The 21,171-nt window shown below is 38.5% G+C and overlaps 1 protein-coding gene across 4 annotated transcripts in view; it reads right to left on the bottom strand.

The window, feature by feature from the left end:
• Positions 1-1,242: 1,242 nt before the first annotated feature.
• kcmf1 (potassium channel modulatory factor 1) overlaps positions 1,243-21,171 on the bottom strand; it is a 47,257-nt gene continuing 27,328 nt past the window's right edge. For 3 of the 4 annotated variants that reach the window (XM_067437878.1, XM_067437879.1, XM_067437877.1), the window contains exons 4-7: positions 14,193-14,294; positions 5,782-5,959; positions 5,316-5,601; positions 1,243-2,022 (exon numbers count right to left, since the gene is read on the bottom strand). In XM_067437878.1, coding sequence (XP_067293979.1) covers positions 1,761-2,022; positions 5,316-5,601; positions 5,782-5,959; positions 14,193-14,294 — 828 coding nt within the window. In that variant the 3' untranslated portion in view covers positions 1,243-1,760. The remainder of the gene's footprint in view (positions 2,023-5,315; positions 5,602-5,781; positions 5,960-14,192; positions 14,295-21,171) is intronic. The other variant, XR_010904285.1, reaches the window with a different exon arrangement.

Here is a 21,171-nt window from a genome sequence, read left to right as displayed (position 1 = left end):
GGCGTGGCAAATCTGGCGCCCTCCTTTACTGAAGAAGAGAGATGGGTTCCAAGCGTACTAAAAGCAGATATGTGAGGAGTAGAGCGAAATGACAATGGAGAGCCTAACTTGTCTGTACAGGTGCATAAGTTAGAGAGTACATCTGGTGGTTACACAGACACTAAGACATCGACGTCTAGTTAAAATGGTAAAAAGCAGGTTATCTTTTACCGATACCTGTATATTCTTTTTCTCATAGGCAACAAGACATTTTTAAGGTGTTCATTTGCCACGGCCAATCAGGGCAGACCATTTTAACGTCCAACAGAGCGCAACAGTGGGGTTTCGGAAGCATGAATCACAATTACTTCCTCCAAAGAAAGCAAAAGTTGATTTTTAACAAGAACATGTAAACAGATCTACAATTTACAGTGAGGAACTACAATACCCATAATTCTGAAAAAAAGCTCCACCAATCAGACGTCAATGCTACGATGGGGAAAAAAAAAAACACAAAAAAAACATTGGAAGTAAGAGTTCCCATAAAGCACAATGAAAGATATAATCAAGTAAAGGCCTGTTGTACACACGAAGGTGTTCTAATCTTTTTTTTTTCCATTACACTGCAAGAAAACTGGCCATCCACCAATAATAATACCACCCAAAGCCAAAGTTAATTAGCATTTTTACTCCTTAAATGACTTCTACATTTTCTTTTGCGATACACTGCCCCGAAATTTTCATAAATTTTATGTAAATCACAATGCTTCATGGGTTTAGGAGTTCAATCCACCACTGAATCCAAGTAAACAGCCTTGTACATTTAGTTTAAATGCTAATTAAAGTTTGCAATGCTGCGATTTATCTCGGAGTTGTTCGGTTTTGTTAATAAGGAGATTCGTTAATCGTATGAAGAAAGTGAATGGGAAAAACCCTTGTGAAACCCAGGTCGCTGATAAAGCGTGCGGTCACTGTTGCGCTCTATAGTGTCACAGACGAGGAGAGGCGGATTGGAGCCGACTGACAAAAGCATTTAGCAGTTTTTCCTGGCAAAGCTAATGCAGGTTCCAATTTCACTGTTAATTTCCATATTAAACAAAGAAAATCCTACTTTTTTTTTTTGATATTTCACCCATTTCAACTGGGCTGTGTTCAAGTAACCCTGGGAAAAAAATAAAGTTAAAGAAAGCTTTGGGATATTTTGCCTTTTTAATGACAAGGTCATTAAAAATCATGCACGCTGCAAATAACCTCATGCAGTAGTTATGGTAAACCATCCAAGCACTTTTATTCATTAATATTCATAAATACACACAGCAGCTTCATTAGAGAAGGTCTCTTGTTTCCTCTTCAGTTTTTGAATGTGGAGTATTTATAAGGAGAGCCTTTTGCAAGACACAGGAAGCAGAGGTCTGCCACAGATACCTACGCTCACCTGCTAAAGGAAAAAAATTAGTTATGTGGAATTGATTATCAACTTATATATATTTATATATTTATATTTCTTATTTTCTCTCTCTCTCTCGCGCCGTTTATCTGTCTCTCGGTTTCGCTCACTCGCTCACACGCCTGTTCTGATGTATTTTGATTTTTTTCCCTCTCGCTCTCCTTTAATGGATTTATACAATGTAACAAAGGTGACAGACCTGAAATTACAATCACCAAAAAAAAAAAGAAAAGAAAAAAACAGATTTTTTTTTTTAGAGAGAGCTGTGTTTTTTGCCCACCGTCATTGGCAGTTACAGCACAGAGGACATTGTCTGCGTTGTGGTGGGATATCATCAAAGAGGAGGTGGTGGAGGCTCCTTGCCTGTGGAGCTCTCCTTCAGGTTGAGGCTCTCCAGAGCCACGTCTAAAGGCATGATGTCCACGCAGCCCATGGCGCCGAAGTCAGCAAAGTCTCGCCTTTCGTCCTCGTCGGAAGACGAGCTCTCTTCTCGCATTAGTGTGGACAGCAGCAGCTCCTGCACGAACAGGCTGCGGTCCGCGCGCTCGCTCTCCAGCGCCTGCCGTTCTGCCTCTGACATTTTCGGCTCGTTCAACCTGGAGGGATTGGAAGGACAGAGGGTGACTACTGAATTACAAAATACTAAACTCAAATTTAAAACAGCTGTTTAATACTTTCACCAGTGGTGGAAAGAGTACTGAAAAAGCATACTCAAGTAGAAGTACTGTTACTTGTTTAAAAATGTAGTTCAAGTAAAGTAAAAGTACCTGTCCTGAATACTACTCAAAGTAGGAGTAAAAAGCAGCCCTTTTAAAAGTATTTGAGTAGTGAGTATTGAGTATTATGCTATGAATGTTATTCCACCTTATACCCTGCTAATTAAAAATGTAGCTTACTCTTTTATGGATGATTCTCAGTAACAACAACAAAAAAAAAAACCTTGATATCAACAGTATTTCAATATTTATTTGACTATTTATTTTTATATTTTGACTGCTAGCACTAAAAATACAGCCATGCAAAGCATTATATATTGACAATTTTACGTAAAAAAGCAGTTTTTTTCCCCCAAGACGCATTCATTGTACTGCTTTAATTTCAATGGATGTTTTCTCTTTAAAAAATACACTTAAGAAATCAGAATAGAGTAATTTGCAATTTTCCCCACTGATTATGTTTGCTTGCAAAGTTATTTGCTTTATACATGGACTTCAATTTTAAATTGCCACGTGAGAATACATCACATCAAAATATGCCCTTCAATAAGCTGACAGAAAGCAGGTTTAATGCTTTTACATGTTAAACAAAATCGGTGTAAGGGACAAAACTTGGCACCGCGAGCTTGTGCAGCGATAACAGAATATGTACATTTGTGCGTGTATCGGAAAATGTCATATTCTGCGATCAATTTTTAGTAATTGTTTAAGGCAAGTTCATAATTCAGTCATCATACAGTTAACGTACCAGCAACAACTCCCTTTCATAAAGCGCGTGCCTCTGACTCTAGGCTGGCCGCTGTGTTTGTTTTTAATAATGAGAAAATGATGCCAATATTTCCCCTTTATGTTGACATACAGGGGTTGGACAATTAAACTGAAATGTATTGGTATCGTGTAGGTCCTCCTTTTGCGGCTAATACAGCATCCGTTTGTCTTTGGAATGACAGATACAAGTCCTGCACAGTGGCCAGAGGGATTTTGAGTCACTATGTGGTGCTGGTGGAGGAAAATATTTTCTGGCTTACTCCTCCAAAATATCCCAAAGTTGCTCAGACACATTTAGATCTGATGACCGTGCAGGCCATGGATACCACAGTCATCCAAAGACACAAAGACTTGCTGGCCTTGGTCACAGATGAGCCAGCGAGACACGCAGCAACAATTTGTCCTCTTTTGAACTCTGATATTTCTCCCATTATTTTGCATGGATTGGACATCTCTGCTTATTCAACCTTCACACTCTGCTTTTAATGATGGAATGTGCAATCAGTGTGCACTAACTACACTGGCCAGCATTTCAGTTTCATTGATCAATGGGGTGTTTCCAGTCTGCAGTAGTCAATATCTATCTAAAAGTGGTCAAAGGAAGGAACAGTGGTAAACCGGCGACAGGGCCAAGGGCAGCCAAGGCTCATTGATGCACGTGGGGATTGAAGGCTGGCCCGTGCGATTCGATCAAAAAGATGAGCTACTGTAGCTCTAATTGCTCAATTTATTAATGCTGGTTCTGATAGAAACGTTGTTGTGTATGGGGCAGCATAGCCGCAGACCAGTCAGGGTGTCCATGCTAACCCCTGTCCACTGCCAAAAGCATGTGAGCATCAGAACTGGACCACAGAGCAATGGAAGAAGGTGGCCTGGTCTGATAAATCATGTTTTCTTTTACATCACTTACCTAAGCATTGTTGCAGACCATGTGCACCCTTTCATGGAAACGGTATTCCCTGTGGCTGTGGCCTCTTTCAGCACGATAGTCTGCCCTGCCACAAAGCAAAAATGGCTCCGGAATGGTTTGAGGAGCACTACAATGAGTTTGAGGTGTTGAAAAATTCCCTGGATCTCAACCCAATCAAGCATCTGTGGGATGTGATGAACAAACAAGTCCGATCCAAAGAAGCCCCACCTCGCAACTTGCAGGATTTAAAGGACCTGCTGCTAACATCTTGGTGCCATTTACCACAGCACACCTTCAGGGGTTTAGAGGAGTCTGCCTCGACAGGTCAGGTCTGTTTTGGCAGCAAAAGGGGGACTAACATAATATTAGGAAGGTGGGCATATATATATATATATATATATATATATATATATACACACACACACACACACAATTGTAATATTTAATACATATTAATATTTTTTGAAGCATAAATTCTAATTCAGAAATTAAAACATTCTGATCATAGGTGTATTTATTATATAGAAACCTTCATGCAGGGTTTCTACACATATTCCATTTTTAAATTCCATACTTTTTCCCACACTTTACTGTTAAAAACTATTTACTGTTTACACTAAATTTCCAAACCTCTCTGTAGATTCTCTCTCGAATATATTTAACATAAATGGTTCATGCAGCATTATTATCAGTATTATATTTTGTATATATTATAGTATAATAATCTGTAAAACGTTTCGTTTTTTTTTCTTGGGTTTTCTCATGATGAGAAGCAGCTTAAAACCCTTTATAATCTACACATATTCAGCTCTGACAAAATATTTAGATAAACAATGCACGAACAACATAAATTAGTCTAATTTAGATGATCGTTTGTGACATTCAAGTAAATATTATTTTAGACAAGTTTATGAGATGTATTGTGTGTGTGTGTGTATATATATATATATATATATATATATATATATATACACACACACACACACACACAATACATACATACATACAGGTCCTTCTCAAAAAATTAGCATATGTGATAAAAGTTCATTATTTTCCATAATGTTATGATAAAAATTAAACTTTCATATATTTTAGATTCATTTCACACCCACTGAAATATTTCAGGTCTTTTATTGTTTTAATACTGATGATTTTGGCATACAGCTCATGAAAACCCAAAATTCCTGTCTCAAAAAATTTGCATATTTAATTGAATTCATTCCTGTCGTGTTCAACAATCACTAGTTTAGCCATGAAAGCACTGTTCTTGTAAGAGAATTTCATATTTTTTAAAAAACGAACCAGGGCAATAGTCTGGAAACAAATATTTGTCCATACTTATGCAGACCGGTAAATAAATAGTCATTTTTTTTAAACTAGGAACCCTGTTCATGCCATTGACCCATTGACTACTTTTATAAAGCTATTATGAGCTTAAAAGCCGCTGCTTTTGGGAAAAAAGCATTCTGATTCTATGGTGAGGTCTGAGCCATACCGTGTGAGAAGAAACTGGGAGCTGTGGGAGGCCAGCGGGTTGCTCTCAGTCATGGCTGTGTTTGTGGCGGTGCTGGGCGGCGGGATGCTGGCGCTGATGTTGCTAGGGTTGCTGCGTTGGCGTGTAGCGTTGCGAGCCGTCTCCAGCTGCTGGCGCGCCGCCTGGGCCTGCTGGCGCTCCAGCTGAAGCTGCATTTGCAACTGCTGCAGCTGAGAGGCCGAAGGGCCAGAAGAGTTGAGCTGCCCTCCCGCGGAGCGCCGCACACCCGACAGCTGAGAGAGTAACTCTGGTGATGTAGACACAGGGAGAAAGAGAAAGATGGCAAAAAAAAAAAAAGATTGATATGAAAAGATTAAACCAGACAACTCAGGAAAGACTACACATGCATCAAGACAAAAAAACCTAAGACCAGATAAGAAAGTCCTGTGTAGAATCTTCCAACTTCCTGTCCTTACACATTACACACCTGCTATGGGGTCCATGGCTTCCCTATTGCTTGGAGAGTAGGAGGAGCTTTGTGAAGAGGAGAGCCCACCAGTGGAGCTGCTGGTAAAGTGCATGTTAGTCCTGCGTGCTCGCGGACCGCCCAGTCCCCGTCCAGGGTGGAACATCCGACGGACGTGCCTCACGCCGCTGCTCTCATCGTGCACATGCTGGTTAAGGAACAACTGATTGAGAATGCATCACATTATCACGTTGATTCAACTAATATTGTCATAATGCATAGACACAGATGAGCTGTGGTGCTTATACCGCCTCGAGTCCGATTAATGATGTGTCCCGATTGTAGTACTCTTTTTGCCACCCAGTAATTTCCTACGCAAAGAGTAGTAAAGATATCCTAGAAATCTAGACGCACCCTAGCGGCAGCAAATTTAATCTGGCCGCAAGTGTCGTCTAGGAACTCTCAATACCCTTCTGGACCAATCTGGACGGGCCAATCACGTCGTGTATAGAGTCGGCGGGCGGGCCATAATGACGGCCGAGTCATTATGGCCGAGTTGCATTACGTGCTTCTAGTAAACACAGAAACTGGCGAACGGCGGCGGTCTTTCGAATCAGCTTTGACCGCGACTCTGGAAGAATTGGAGTTAAGCTTTTATCTGAGAAAAGAACAAAAAACGGCACTGAAGTCATTCTTAAAAAGGGAAGATGTGTTCGAAGTTTAGCCGACCGGATACGGTGAATGTTTAATCTATCAACAAGCTCTGTTTCACCTTCGTTGCTCTGGTTGGTGTAGCGCTATCCTATCGCGTGCAGAGGGAGTTTGAAAGACAACCGTTTATCCCGCCCCTCGGATTGAGCCCCGTCAATGGTGAGTTTCCAGACCAAACATCTTGATGTGGGTCTGGCTTGTCAGGCTATAGTAAAGAGGCAAAAGCCTAAATAATTTTCAAATGCAAAAAATGCAAGTTAAACAAAAACAGCCTTTTCATACTGTATATTGCTGCAGCTCCTGATTTTAGCATCTGCTTGCTTTAGCACTTTTCTCTTTAAAGCTTTTCTTCCAAAATGCTCAATCTACACTGACTGGTCACCTGGGCTAGACTGTCAAGATGGTCAACAGCTTGTCAGCTTAGAGTGTGTCAGAAAAGTAACGCCTCCTACCTGAGGCTTCCTGAGGCGGCGTAAACGGTACTACATCCATAGTAACTTCCCAGATCCCCAATCCTCCCCAGTGAAGATTTTTCTGACCTACAAATGTGCATTTTAAGATGTTTAAAGGCCGAAAAAAGAGATAGGAAATAGCTTAGTAGGCAGTTAATTATTTTTCATGACCTGCTCTCTCCATCACTCTTTCTTTTTCTCCGTCTCCTTATCTTGCCCTGTCTCTTCCCCCCCTAAACCTGAACTTTGACTTTTAGGTTTAGATTTACTAACAGCTTGTGCCAGTTGCACCCTCATTTGGCGTTAAAAAACTACTGTCAGGATTTACTAAATCCACGCAGTGAGAAAATTGCCATGTAAAGGCATGGACAGAGTTATTTTTGCGGCTGACCTTATTGCATATACATTTGTAGGAGTGACTCTCCTGGTCTCCGCTGGTCATTATGCGTCTGTGTTAGTGTTCATTAATTTGCGCGTCATCGGTAGATCACGCACAGAAGAGTCCACTCCCATCGGTGCTTTTATGGAATTGCGCTTACACTAATTTGCCCTAAATTAGTCAATCTGGCCCATAGTCTTTTTATTTTTGTCTGGGTTAGTGAAGAAAGTAAACATAGGGTACACTAATATTTGTGTTTTATGAGTCATTTTCTAATACTGAAGGCTACCAGGAAAGCTAATTAAATGTATTAAATTAATTCACAATATGTACAGATTCATTAATAATTATGCAAATATGATGAAAACATTTTGTTAATGTTTCTTGTCCCTTCACTTTGACAGTTTCTAATTATTACATGTCAAAATGGGTAAATTAGACAAAAGTTTATTAGTTTGCCAGATTATTTTTGTTGTTTAACTTTTCCATCCTAAAACAGTGGTCAAATATAAAATGTTAAGATTAACAATTTGCATTTTATCTCAACAAACATGTATGATTATTATCAGTGTTGACAACAGTTTTGCTGCTCATGGTGAGGCTTCATTTTTGTGGAAAACACCATACCATTCAAACGTTTGTGGTAAAATTAAAAAGAGAGAAATTAATACTTTTGTTGATCAGACATAGGCTACATTAAATTGATCACAAGTTATAGTTTTAATATTACAAAAGATCATTTATTCAATAAATGCAAATAAATGCTGTCCATTGAACTCTCTCATCAAAGAATCCTGAAAAAAAAGTATCATGGTTTCCACAACATTTTTAAGCAGCTATTTTCTAACTATTTTCAACACAGATAATAATCAAAAATGTTTCTTGATTATGAAATCCTCATACAAGAATGATTTCTGAAGGATCATTGAAGACTGGAGTAATGATGATAAATTCAGCTTTGATCACAGGAATAAATTACACTTTACTATATTCACATAGAAAAAGGCTGTTTTCATTTGTAATGGTATTTCACAATATTACTGTTTTAACTGTATTTTTGATTAAATAAATGCAGCTTTGGTGAGCAGAAGATAAACATTTGAAAAGCCGACAGTTAGCACTGCCTTATTCATATGATATAGGCCTACTTTATTGTCAATAAATAGCCTACATTGAGATGGCTTGAAAAACACACAAAGCATATTGTCGCACTCGTCATCACGTTTCAGCTCATAACGATTGTTTTCCTTCAGCTGCAGCTCCAGTGTGACAGTAAGTTTCTACGAATCCGCTTTTGGACTTTCTGTGAGAGCGCCCTCCTCATATTTAGATATGAATAAAACGACAGGTCATGCATAGATTTTTTGTCTCTGAATTTAAATCTTGATGTATTCACATTGGTTTCTATGTATAAATACACTTGCACGTGACGTCAAGACGCACGCAATCAACCGAGGTAGAGAAAGCTGTCTTTAGCGAGCCCGTGTTAACTTGACCGCCCTCGAGCAGGTAACGCCGGTTCGAATCCCGCTCGGGTCGACTAGGATAGGTAAAACCCAGTAAAAGTGCGGGGGATGAAAATATACTTTATTAAAAGTGCGGGGGACACGTCCCCCCCGTAATCTACGCCCATGCTTGAATTGAACACTAAGCTTGCTTCCTTCCATCCGTCAGACTCGCGTGGTAGCCAGGCGTCTCACTCAATGACGAGCTCAGTTGACGCTGTGTGCTTCAAGATTCTGATGCAAGTGAGCTAAGATTCCGATTGGCCCAGAGAAATGTCAGTTATAAGAAATATCCAATAATGTTTCCACATGTCTCTGACTGAATGAAGCCTGCTATATTTAGGACAAAAGTCGCGACCTTAGATAGCTTGCACAAAACTCTTGATCAGCACTCAAAGTTTGTTCATTTAAACCATTATCCGCAGACAGCGTGAGGGTGAGGGCAAGAGAGAGCGATGTCTGCGCTCTGCGGTCTTGGCCATTAGATGATTTACTTGTTTTTGTGTAGGTAATACTTTGTCAAATATGTTTAAACTCAATAGACTACCTATACAAGTAGTTATGCCTCTTTGTATTAATTTGTCCTGTTATTGACAAAATGCGCAACCAGATGTTCAAATAGTTTGAATATTCATGTTTTTTTAGAGGGAATATTTAAACGTCATTTTCGAGCAATTTTGACAGCCCTAATCCTCATTATATACACCTTAAAAAAACAGGTGACCTCATAGCTCGCTACGCCATGAGTGAAATAGCCAAGTCACGGAAAAGATGTCAGAACTACAAACAAGGCAATCATTTACATTCACAAACAGTTATTATACACACTAAAGCAAAAGTTAAACAAATTTAAAAAGACTTGGAGCTGTCAAAAAAACAATGTTTTGCAGACATGAACATTTCCACACTTATTCTTTAAATGATGAAACGATTCTAATACTTCTTAAGTTAGATAAATAACCTTTCTGTCATTTACTTACCCCAATATCAATTCAAACCTGTATGTATTGTCTTTCGTGGAACACTAAAGAGTACTGGCTGCTATTTTTCAATTGCAATTCATGCAATTATGATGAATGAATATGACATGAAATCACCATTAAAGTATTATAATAGTAACCTGAAATTTAATTCACAGTGAAATTCAATTCACTACTCCCTGATATTCTTCACTGCCAGTAAGATCTATGCTGCGACCAGATCAAGTCGAGTAAATTGAATTCGATAAGCAGATCAGTCCAGTTTGTGAACAAATCTTGCAGTCTGCCTTGTCTACTTGTTTTTTTTATTTTACTTTATTGGATGAATCAGACATTGACACTTTTTGGAGCTTTAAAGCTTCCCATTCATTGTAATTAAATGGAAAAGTAGCCTAGAAATCTAGATGCACCCTAGCGGCAGCAGATCTAATCTAATCTAGTGTCGTTGAGCAACTCAATAAACTTCAGAGCTGTAAACGCCAAACTCTGGTCGGGCCAATCACATCGTGTATAGAGTCGATAGGCAGGGCTTAACAATGAAGGCAGAGTTGCGCCTGCATGCTACTAGTAAACACAGAAACTGGCGAACGGCGGTCTTTAGAATCGGCTTTAACCGCGACTCTGGAAGACTTGGAGTTAAGCTTTTCTCTGAGAAAAGAAGTCATTCTTAAGTCACTTAAGGCACTGAAATCATTCTAAAGAAGGGAAGATGTGTTCTGAGTTTTGCTGACCGGATACAGCTAATGTTTAATCTGTCAACTAGCTCAGCTTCACCTTCGTTGCTCTGGTTGGTTGTAGCGCTAACGTTATCCTATCGCGTGCAGAGGGAGTTTGAAAGACAACCGTTTATCCCGCCCCTCGGATTGAGCCCTGTCAATGGTGGAGTTTCCAGACCAAACATCTTGATGTGGGTCTGTCTTGTCAGGCTAATGGAAAAGAACATCCAGTACAATTCTTTGAAATATCTTCTTTTGTGATCAACAAAAGTCAAGTCATATAGGTTTGGAACAACATGAGGGTGGGTAAATAAATTAGAATTTTAGGTTTTGTGAAAACCTTTACATTCCTTAAAGAAAGAAAACCAATGTAGTACAACAAGGTTACAGAAGTGAATTGAACATATACAGTCCCTGACAAAAGTCTTGTCGCTTGTGTACAAATTGACCTAAAGTGCCGCTGAAATATATTTCTAATCAATATTTTTTTTACAAGAAATGGCTCATTTTAATCCCACCAGCTTTTGTGATAATGTTTCAGTGAAAAACTAAACTTTCAAAAAGTATTCTAATATTCACAGCTTGGTAAAGCCCATTGAGTCAATTTTTGCAAAGACATAAGTGTTGTCACCTTGTCATATGAGCTTCACCTGTGACTAATAATGGATCAATTAGGTCTCAAGTGTGTATAAAAAGAACCCCAGTACACTAGACCTTCACATCAACTGCAACTAGACCTCTGCAAACATGCCTAAGATTCACCCTGACACTAAAGTTTTGATTATCAAGAGGCTGAAGACCAGATCCACTGCTGATGTGGCAGACACCTTCAATGTGTCTCAGCGTCAAGTACAGAGGATAAAAAAAAGATTTGAAGAGACTGGAGACGTTTTTGACAAGCCCAGGTCAGGCAGACCCCGCAAGACAACTGCTCGAGAGGACCGTTTGTTGGCTCGAAAATCCAAGGCCAGCCCATTTTCCACTGCAGCAGAGCTCCACGAGACCTGGTCACCTGAAGTCCCTGTGTCAACCAGAACAGTTTGTCGGATTCTGTCTCGAAATGGCCTCCATGGTCGAATCAGTGCCCAGAAGCCAGCACTAAACAAAAGACAATTGAAAAACCGTGTGGCATTTGCCAAGGCCCACAGCCTGCTAAAAGGATGGACGCTGGAAAAGTGGCAGAAGGTGGATTTTTCAGATGAATCTTCTGTTGAATTACACCACAGTCGCCGCAAATATTGCAGGAGACCTACTGGAGCCAGAATGGATCCGAGATTCACCCAGAAAACAGTGAAGTTATGGGGGTGTGCGAGAGATCTGCAGGGTGGAAGGCAACATCAGTAGTCTAAAATACCAAGAAATCTTAGCTACCTCTTATATTCCCAACCATAAAATAGGCCAAATTCTGCAGCAGGACGGTGAAAAAAAAATCGCAAACTTCCATCTCCACATCAAAGTTCCTCAAGGCAAAGAAGATCAAGATGCTCCAGGATTGGCCAGCCCAGTCACCAGACATGAACATCATTGAGCATATGTGGGGTAGAATGAAAGAGGACGCATGGAAGACGAAACCAAAGAATATTGATGAACTCTGGGAGGCATGCAAGACTGCTTTCTTAGCTATTCCTGAAGACTCAATAAAATCAATAAATTGTATGAATCCTTGCCAAACCGCATGGATGCAGTCCTTCAAGCTCATGGAAGTCATACAAGATATTAATTTTGGATCTCACAGCACCACAACTTAATTTGCTGACATATTTTTGTATTTGCAGTAAATTTGTTCAATTTCTGTATAGGCGACAAAACTTTTGTCTTGCCAAAATTTGACCTTTCTGTCTTGATTAAATGATAAATATTTTTTCTATGAAAATTATTTATTTCAGTGCATTAAACATCATTTGGGAGGGTTTTAGCTTTTCATATGAGCTATTTCTAACACCAATTAATTAATTCAAAGTCAGGTTAATATCAGGTATTTCTAGAAAATAGATAAGCGACAAGACTTTTGTCAGGGACTGTACATAGACCTTAGTCATTATACACGAGCTCAACAAATAAGCGTGTACATCATATATACCGTTATACAGTTGGAAGAAAAAGTATGTGAACTGCTTCCAGAATCTGTGAAAATGTAAATAGTTGTAGTTAAATAAGAGATCATACAAAATGCAATATTTTTTATTTAGTGCTGTTCTGAAGATATTTTACATAAAAATGTTTTACATTTAGTCCACAAGACAAAAAAATGCTGAATTTATTGAAATGACCATGTTTAGGAACCATGATAAAAGTTTATGAACCATGATTCTGAGTACTGTGTCGTTACCTGGATGATCTGCAGTGATTTTTTTGTTTTGTGATGTGATTATTGTACAGCCAATGTAGTGAGATGGACTTTGTAACAAAGTCTTTAGTGCCTTTTATGGGTCTTGTGAGTGGGTCAGTGAAAATATGCTGAATGCCAATGGAGGCCTTTCTGAAGCCTTTCTCAGCCATCAGCTCTCAACAAAAATATCTTCATGTGTGTTCTGAAGATGAACGAAGGTGTTACGGGTGTCCAACGACATGAGGGTGAGTAATTAATGAAATCATTTTCATTTTGGGGTGAACTAACCCTTTAAACTGCCCAACGTTCTTCAGAAAAAAAAATTCCAGCATCTTTTGCATATTTGAACCCTTTCCAGCAGTGAGTATGATTGTGAGATCTATCTTTTCACACTGAGGACAATTGAGGGACTCAAACACGACTATTAAAAAAGGTTCAATCATTCACTGATGCTCCGGAAGACACAATGCATTAAGAGATAGGGGAGGGGGACTTTTGAACAGGATGAAGATGTCCAAAGCGTTCTTGTTTTGATTAAATATAACTTTTTTTCAATTAGTACTGCCCTTCAGAAGTAACAGAAGATACTTACATGTTTGCCAGAAAACAAATTAAGTACAATTTACCTTATAAATTCTTCAATCTTCAAATTCATAATGCCTTGTGTTTCTTTCTGGAGCATCAGTGAATGTTTGAACATTTTTTAATAGTTGTGTTTGAGTTCCTCAATTGTCCTCAGTGTGAAAAGATGGATCTTAAAATCACACAGTCAATGCTGGAAAGGGTTAAAATATGAAAATGATGCTGGAAAAAATGATGAATGTGCAGAACCTGAAGGATTTTTCTGAAGAACATTGGGCAGTTTAACTGCTCAGGACAAACAAACCGTCACAAAAAACAACAACTACAACAACGAGTGGATCATCCAGGGCACGACACACAGTATTAGGAAACAATGGTTCAAAACATTTTGAACGGGGTCATTTTAATAAATTCAGCAATTCTTTTGTTGTGCACTATATGTAAACATTTATGTAAAATATCTTATTCAGGATAGTAATAAATAAATAACAGCATGCATTTTTTATGATCCCTTTCATTTAGTTAAAATTATTAATATTTTCTGCAAGCGGTTCACATACTTTTTCTTGCAAATTATATATATATATATATATATATATATATATATATATATATATATATATATATATATATATATATATATATATATATATATATATACACATACATACATACATACATACATACACACACTTAACATTGATTCACACAGAAACAGTGGTTTAAGAATGATGCCTATTATGTAAATATACATACTAGGCTCAGATAAAAAGGATATTAAATCTCTAGGTGCTCTGTGTTCAAGTGTGAGATGAGCAGCAAAGTCATCTGTCACATGATTGGGGTCGCCACCAGGCAAAGCTGCACAGATTGGGCAAATCTGAAACAGAGAGAGAGAATCCTTACAAATTAGAGGTGATATATATATATATGAATTTTTACGATGCTGATGTGAACTATGTGCATCAATGCATAAAAGCAAAAGAATATATGAAATATTTTTTCCCCCTAGAAATTCTGTTGTGGATTTGACTTTCAGGTAATCGAATGAAGGCATAAAAGATTAATGTATTATCAAATGAAATTCAAATAAACCCTTTCATTTTTGGCAAACAAGGATTACTGTTAAAATTAAAACATGGAAGAAAATTGTGTGATTATTCCTTTAAAAATAAACTTGTAATAATTATTGAATTATTATAAGTAGTAGTAGTATTACATTAAGACATACATTATACTCTACGACAGTGTTTCCCAACCAGGGTGCCGTCTGACGAGAGCAGGGGTGCCGTGTAAAAGGTACTGCACTTGCACAGTGACATCTTTAAAGGGTCATGAAACCCCAAAACACTTTTTTTGAGATGTAAACAGATATGTATAGGCTGCACATCATTGAAAACACTAAGGGTACTCATTAATGGCATTCATATGTGAAAATAGTTATTTTTGCATTTTTCAGAGCGATTTCTGTCTTCCGGTTTGAAAAGCTTAGTCGGAGCAACGTCACAAATGCTGACGTCGGCACGGCCTTTTCGGCCCAAGTATGGGGTGCTGGGCACATGCTGACGTCGACCGCTCCGAGCGATTCTCGATATATATTCATGACATAAAGCTCATTCAGTCCAATCACTGCGCTGTAGTATGCATACAAGATAATTTAGTTAATATGCATGAGACAGTCACTTCTGTCAGGCTCGTCTTCCATCATTATTGTAGAGATATGGTGGGGAAGTTTTGGAAGCAGCGTGCGGAAAAGTCACGGAGGAAAGCTAGGCGTTGTGCTGATACGAAGTAACGTAAAGGGCGCCGAGCGAGCTGTAACCGGTGTCGTCTGTGGAAGCCTTTGCTACAAAGGCTCGGTAAAGTAAAATTCACTTGAGGAATCGCACGCCGAACCTGCAAGCGTTGACTATCTATGTCAGGAGTGCAAAATAACCAATCTGTAATCTGTAGGCTAATGAACAAAAGCCACGTCCTCTCCGTTTTATTTGTCGTCACAGCCATGCACTAAACCGCATGTGCTCGGGCTCTTAGTGAAACAGTGTGCTGCATATTTGGACAAATATAGATTTAGCTGCCGAGTGATAGACAGCGCGGATCGTCACGGCAATGCGCGGTCGAGACTATGAAGCCTCAAACCTCTTCGCTTTTACCCTGATCTAGAAGTACACATCTCTATCACATCGCATGTTGGGTGGTTCACGTTCTCTTATCACGTCGGCGCGTTGTTCATCTTGCCAAACAGCGTGCATATTTGGACAAATATAGTTTTATCACGTTTGCAAAATATTTCGTCATGCAGAATAACATTTATTTTCATTTCTCACTGAATTATGCTGGTTTGAACTTTGAAGAGCTGAATGATTTGCGATCTCTGCTGCACGCCACTCTCTCATTCGCTGTACTCATCCCTCATTTAATCTCTCTGTGGTAAACAATGCCAACGGGAACCAAGAACATGTCTCAGAACCGCTGTAACTGCTGCTGTTGGTATCGCTAATCTTAATGCACCTACTGACAGACACTCCCCTATTTATGCAAACCATTCCCTCTTTCCACACAATACCATCCCACCTTTTCACAGTCGACCACTCCCCTTTTAACAAGCTTTTTCAAATCGAAGGTGTGGAAAAACACCGCTGCAGCAGGGGGGTTTCATGACCCTTTAATATGCGTTGTAACTTGAAAAATACGCTTTATGTATGTTTCTGTCAATGGATACACGTTCTGGATCCTCTTGTGATATTAAAACAGCAATAATAAAAGAAAAATGTGGGCAAAACGGTCTCTCTTTGTAAACCTGACAAACTCACACAAATGTCAACATGTCCATCTTGATGAGTATTAGGGCTGCACGTTTTCCAGTTTTTCATTAACCGTTAACCGAGGCCCTTAGCGGTTAATACTCGGTTAACCATAGTGTGCGTCAGGGTTATTTTTAGTTTATTAATTTGACGACCGCCATCTCTGTAGTGAACGCGCCTATAGAGAGAAATGCACATCATGGATTACCTAATCAGAGAGTAGCCTATTTCTTTTCGTTTTAAATTGTTAAAAGACATTTCAAGCTTTCTTAAGATATATTTCATGTTTGTGAGGCGTACGCTGAGTTTCGTTGAATTAGGATGAGATGCGCTCCAGTTCACGAGCAATGCGAGTGGCCGCGAGGGCTCCTGCATGATTAGGTCATGTAGTAAAATATGCAGCCAAGAATGATTCACACAGACACAGCGTTTGACTCGCACGGCTGAGCCTCTCCCGGCAGAGAGTTCAAGCATCTGTGGACTCGTTCCTTCAGCTCTGGCCATCTTGCTTTCAGTCCGCGATCAGCTTTTTTGTTTTCTTCATTACAGTTAAAGTAACCTCTGCTTTTCGCTAGTCCATCACAAGTTTCTCACTTCAAACTTTCTTTCTTCTGATCCGTTATGCACAGCGCGCGCGGCTCCCGCTCTGCTTCTGCCCTAATGCGACTTATAGTCCAGTGCAACTTATGTTATTTTCCTCTTCATGACGCATTTTTTGACTGATGCGACTTATACTCCGGAGCGACTTATAGCCTGAAAAATGCGGTAAGCACTGCATTGCAATACTTGCATTTTGCCCCGTCACTCTCAATTTTAAAGTGCTCCCACACTGTACTTTTCTTTGCCCGCTTCATGTTAGAAAGCTGGTCATGACTTCTTCTTGTGGATATTACAAATGTCTGGGAGTGCTCTGGCGGTCTCTAGTGGTGCAAAAATATATTACAACTAAATTCAAAGCATGTCATTGACGCCACTTAACCGAGCAAAATGTTTCACTCGGTTACGCAATTTTTAACGGTTAATCAGTTAACCATGGACACCCCTAATGAGTATCCAAGCCGACATACTCTGAATATGCCATAAGTGAGCTTTATAGAGGCGAGAAAGACAACGCATATCCCTGCATTAGGTCTTAAAGTAGCCTTAACTGCTCTATTTAATGTCAAACAAAGGATAAGAACATCACTCACTGCTCTTGATTAAATAGCTTTTGTAAGTTTAATAAGGATTGATCTTTAATTTAAACAGTTAAATATGCAGTTATTTTACATTTGATTACTTATTTCAATTTCTCTACCTAAAAACTAATGTTAGACTTACCTGAAAAGCATTATTTTTGTGCTGCTGTTCACATTTAGGTAATTTGTTTTTATTTTCTTTATTTTTATTTGACAGTAGTCCTTTTTCGCCTGAACATAAATACCAAACCGTACTGAAACCGTGAACCTAAAACCGCGATACAAAACGATTGATCTGTACCGTTACACCCCTAGCGTAAGGTATGTGAGGGGGTGCCACAAAATTTAGAACATTTTAAAAGGGTGCCATGACTGAAACAAATTTGGGAAACACTGATCTACAGCAATGTTTCTCAACTGGTTTGGTCTTGAGAACATTCTGAGCATAGATATACATATACAAATGGTTCTGAGTGGGTCGCGGAGTGCCTGAGAAAAAGGTGTTGTGCCGATTCAGTATCTGCGGTCAGATTATATGCTGCAAGGCTATATGTAGGGCCCTATAATTTCCACGATCACGGAATCGCGGACGGAATCGCGGAATTGGCATATTAACGCGGAATCTGTATATAAACGCGGAATCTGGTGTTATCGCAGATTTCCCCGGAATTTTACATATTTGTAATGAAATTCTGTGTCGTGTGGGTTAACGTATGTCTAAGGAAAGTGCAGACCGGGGGAAGCAAAACTTCGCGACACAACCCCTCCCGTCATTTCAGCTCGCCCTTCAAAACAATGAAAGTACAGCGAAGTTGGTCTCCACGACTCTGCTTTCGGCAGCATAAAAGTTAAGAAACTCGATGCTAACGGCGGTTTCACACTGCACGCGCAGGCGGCGCAGAAGCTTTGCGTATGGAGAGCGAGAACAGCGCGCTCGTTGTGCTCAGGCAACATTGGTCGCGCGCGCACCTGTACCGCGGCTCGTGTATTGCACATACAGACAAATATTGTCCATTCTGTCAGATTTTCCGGTGTTCTGCTCGACCGCTGTCATCTCGTGCTTTGATTTATAATGGGCACATTAGGCAGCAATGCATATCTGCTGCAAATGCGACCGTTTTCCCCTCTGTTAGTCTGTTCCAAACATGCATTTAACATGCTCTATATGGGTAGTTTACATGATAAGTAACCTTAAAGTTAAAATTAAGCATCTAGTTTTAATCATTTAAAGGGGCCTTTGAAGTTGGGGGGAAAACTTCTGGCAGTGTTGTGTTTTAGTGTATTTTTATTTTTCACAGCTCTGGATATCATAATGGTGATTGTTAAACACACAGAACAATTCACTACATGATTTCATGGTGAAATGTGTTATTTTTTAATGTTAATTTTCAGCTTTAAATGTTTTACTTAATAGTACTGTATGTAAAAGATGATTCTTATTATTTTATTTTTTTTAGTTCTTTTTAAAAAAAATTACTTGAAAGAAAAAGCTAATGGAGCACTTTCATTTTAAATTATATAAACTATTATAATGTATTTTACCGGAAAGTTTAAAGCTAATAACCATAAATATTTGAAGTACTTGAAGTGCAGTGTTATGTTGCATCATATTGGTCCTAAAAAGTAAATGTGATGTTTGTTACCTCAATAAATTTAAGGTCATTCCTATTTTTTGTTTTATGTTATATTATATTAACATTAAAAGCACACTCTTTTTTCACCAAAATAACAGTAAAGGGTAAAAAAAACTGAATTGCCAAACATTTTAACGGAAAAAAAGGAATCTGCAAAAATTAAAACAGAAAAAACAGAATTTGGGAGAAAAATCAAAACGGATTTTATAGGGCCCTATATATATCAGTGACATTTTCGTAGCTTGTTATGAAATAAAAAGTGTCTCTCACCTTAGAAAACTGAAATTTCCTGTCCTGCCAGCCATTATACAGTGCTCATAGCACACACTTCAACTGCACTCTCACAGGCTGTCACTTCATAAATAAAGCGCAGGAAACTAGGGCTGTCATTTTTAAAAAAAAATCTCATTCGAACGGATATCAAATATCAAGCAATGTATTCGAATATTTTAGAATATCTCCCCCCCAACATTATCTTAACTTCTTACGAAATAAAAAGTTTATCCCTCAGAAAACTGTACTTTCCTCTCTTTTCAACATTATAGCCTGGTGCATGTGAGCATGGCGCGTGCTCTTCAGTGGTGAAGGCGCGCGCTGTATCACGTCATATAAGGATGCACTCAAAAGTAATCGGTCAAGTTTTTTACATGGTGAAATTTTTATCCCACCGATTACAATTTAATTCGGTTTGGGCATTTTTATTCCAATTGAGGTGTATATATGGAGCATTTTATTTCAAATTGGATTTTTAATCCGATTACTGTGCTCCATGTAAAGCATGTAATGCACCCGACTGTAAAAAAAAAAAAAAAAACGCTACATGGCAACCTAAAAATCCACTAAACTAAAAATCAGATATTCGGATAACGGATATTTCACGGCATGTTTGAATGCATATTCGAATATTGAATAAAAAATAACCGCCCTACAGGAAACTACGATCATTCCCATGCAGGTATGATGTTCATTATGTTCATCAGGAGCAGTTTATATGATTCATTAACAATTCATGATGTATTGTCTATTCGCCATGGTAACTGTAGTTTCCATAACCTCAAAACTTTCCACTTTATTTTAACTTTTTGTTACAAAAACTGCTATTTAATAGCTTTAACTTATATTTAATCATCAGTGTTCATAAAATGTATGTTTAAGTAGGCTTAAGTGGGACATTGCTTGTGTATGATCATTAATCTTTGTGGAATAAATTTGCTTTTTTTATGTTAGACTAGTCTACAGTGGAGGCATTTATTTCATTTTAGTTTGCTCAGGTTTGCTAACTGCTCTAAAGAAAATGTGAAGAAAACGCATAAAGTTAATAAAAAAGAATTTTGATAAGTTAAAGTTCTTATTATTAAAGTCCTCATGAAATCAAAATCGATCTTATTTACTTTGTTAGCACATATTACAGGTCTTAGGGTGAACAATTAATCCGTGCAAGTTAATACACAGGAAATAATTGTTTGCCATAGTAATCTTTAATGAAAATCTGAAAAGTTACTTCCGGTCTGGAAACAGCGTTCCTTCTCAGATGATGTCAGTTTGACGGCTTGCGTTTTAAAATGCGTAACCACTCCCCTCTAACCGTCCGTCTGCTATGGGCGCGAGATGGAGAGGAAGAGCGCTGAGGTCAAACCCTCACCTCTGTTCAATATTCCGTTTCACTTGGAAATGCGTCACAGCACGGAAGAAAATTTGCTTGCTACTTCCGGTTTATTGGGAACTGTGGCATTGGTGTATCAATACACCCCTTATTTTATTTGTCCTCATAGCAATTGTTTATTAGTTCTTATTGTATTACTGACTGTTAACTTGATTAATTAATTATTTGAGAACTTTTTATATTAGACAATTTCTTATTGCTGTATTTACTTTTCCCAGATATTTCTAAGCGATCATGTTATTAAAGCTATAGTACACCACTGGGCTAGCCTTTTTTGTAAGATACCAAAAATAAAGAAGATTTGTGCATTTTGTTTGTTCTATTGATGTGTATGACTATTGTACATCTTACATAATACATAATATGGTAAATGTGGTATATTAATTATAAAAATAAAACATTGCAAAAATTTTCGCAAATTTCTGGAAATTACCACCACAAAATCAGTCATATTGATCGCAAAAATAAAAAAAATATA

This window comes from Pseudorasbora parva, chromosome 3 (assembly GCF_024679245.1).
Source record: "Pseudorasbora parva isolate DD20220531a chromosome 3, ASM2467924v1, whole genome shotgun sequence".
Taxonomy (NCBI): Eukaryota; Metazoa; Chordata; class Actinopteri; order Cypriniformes; family Gobionidae; genus Pseudorasbora; species Pseudorasbora parva.
This window is presented reverse-complemented; position numbering and strand designations above follow the sequence as displayed.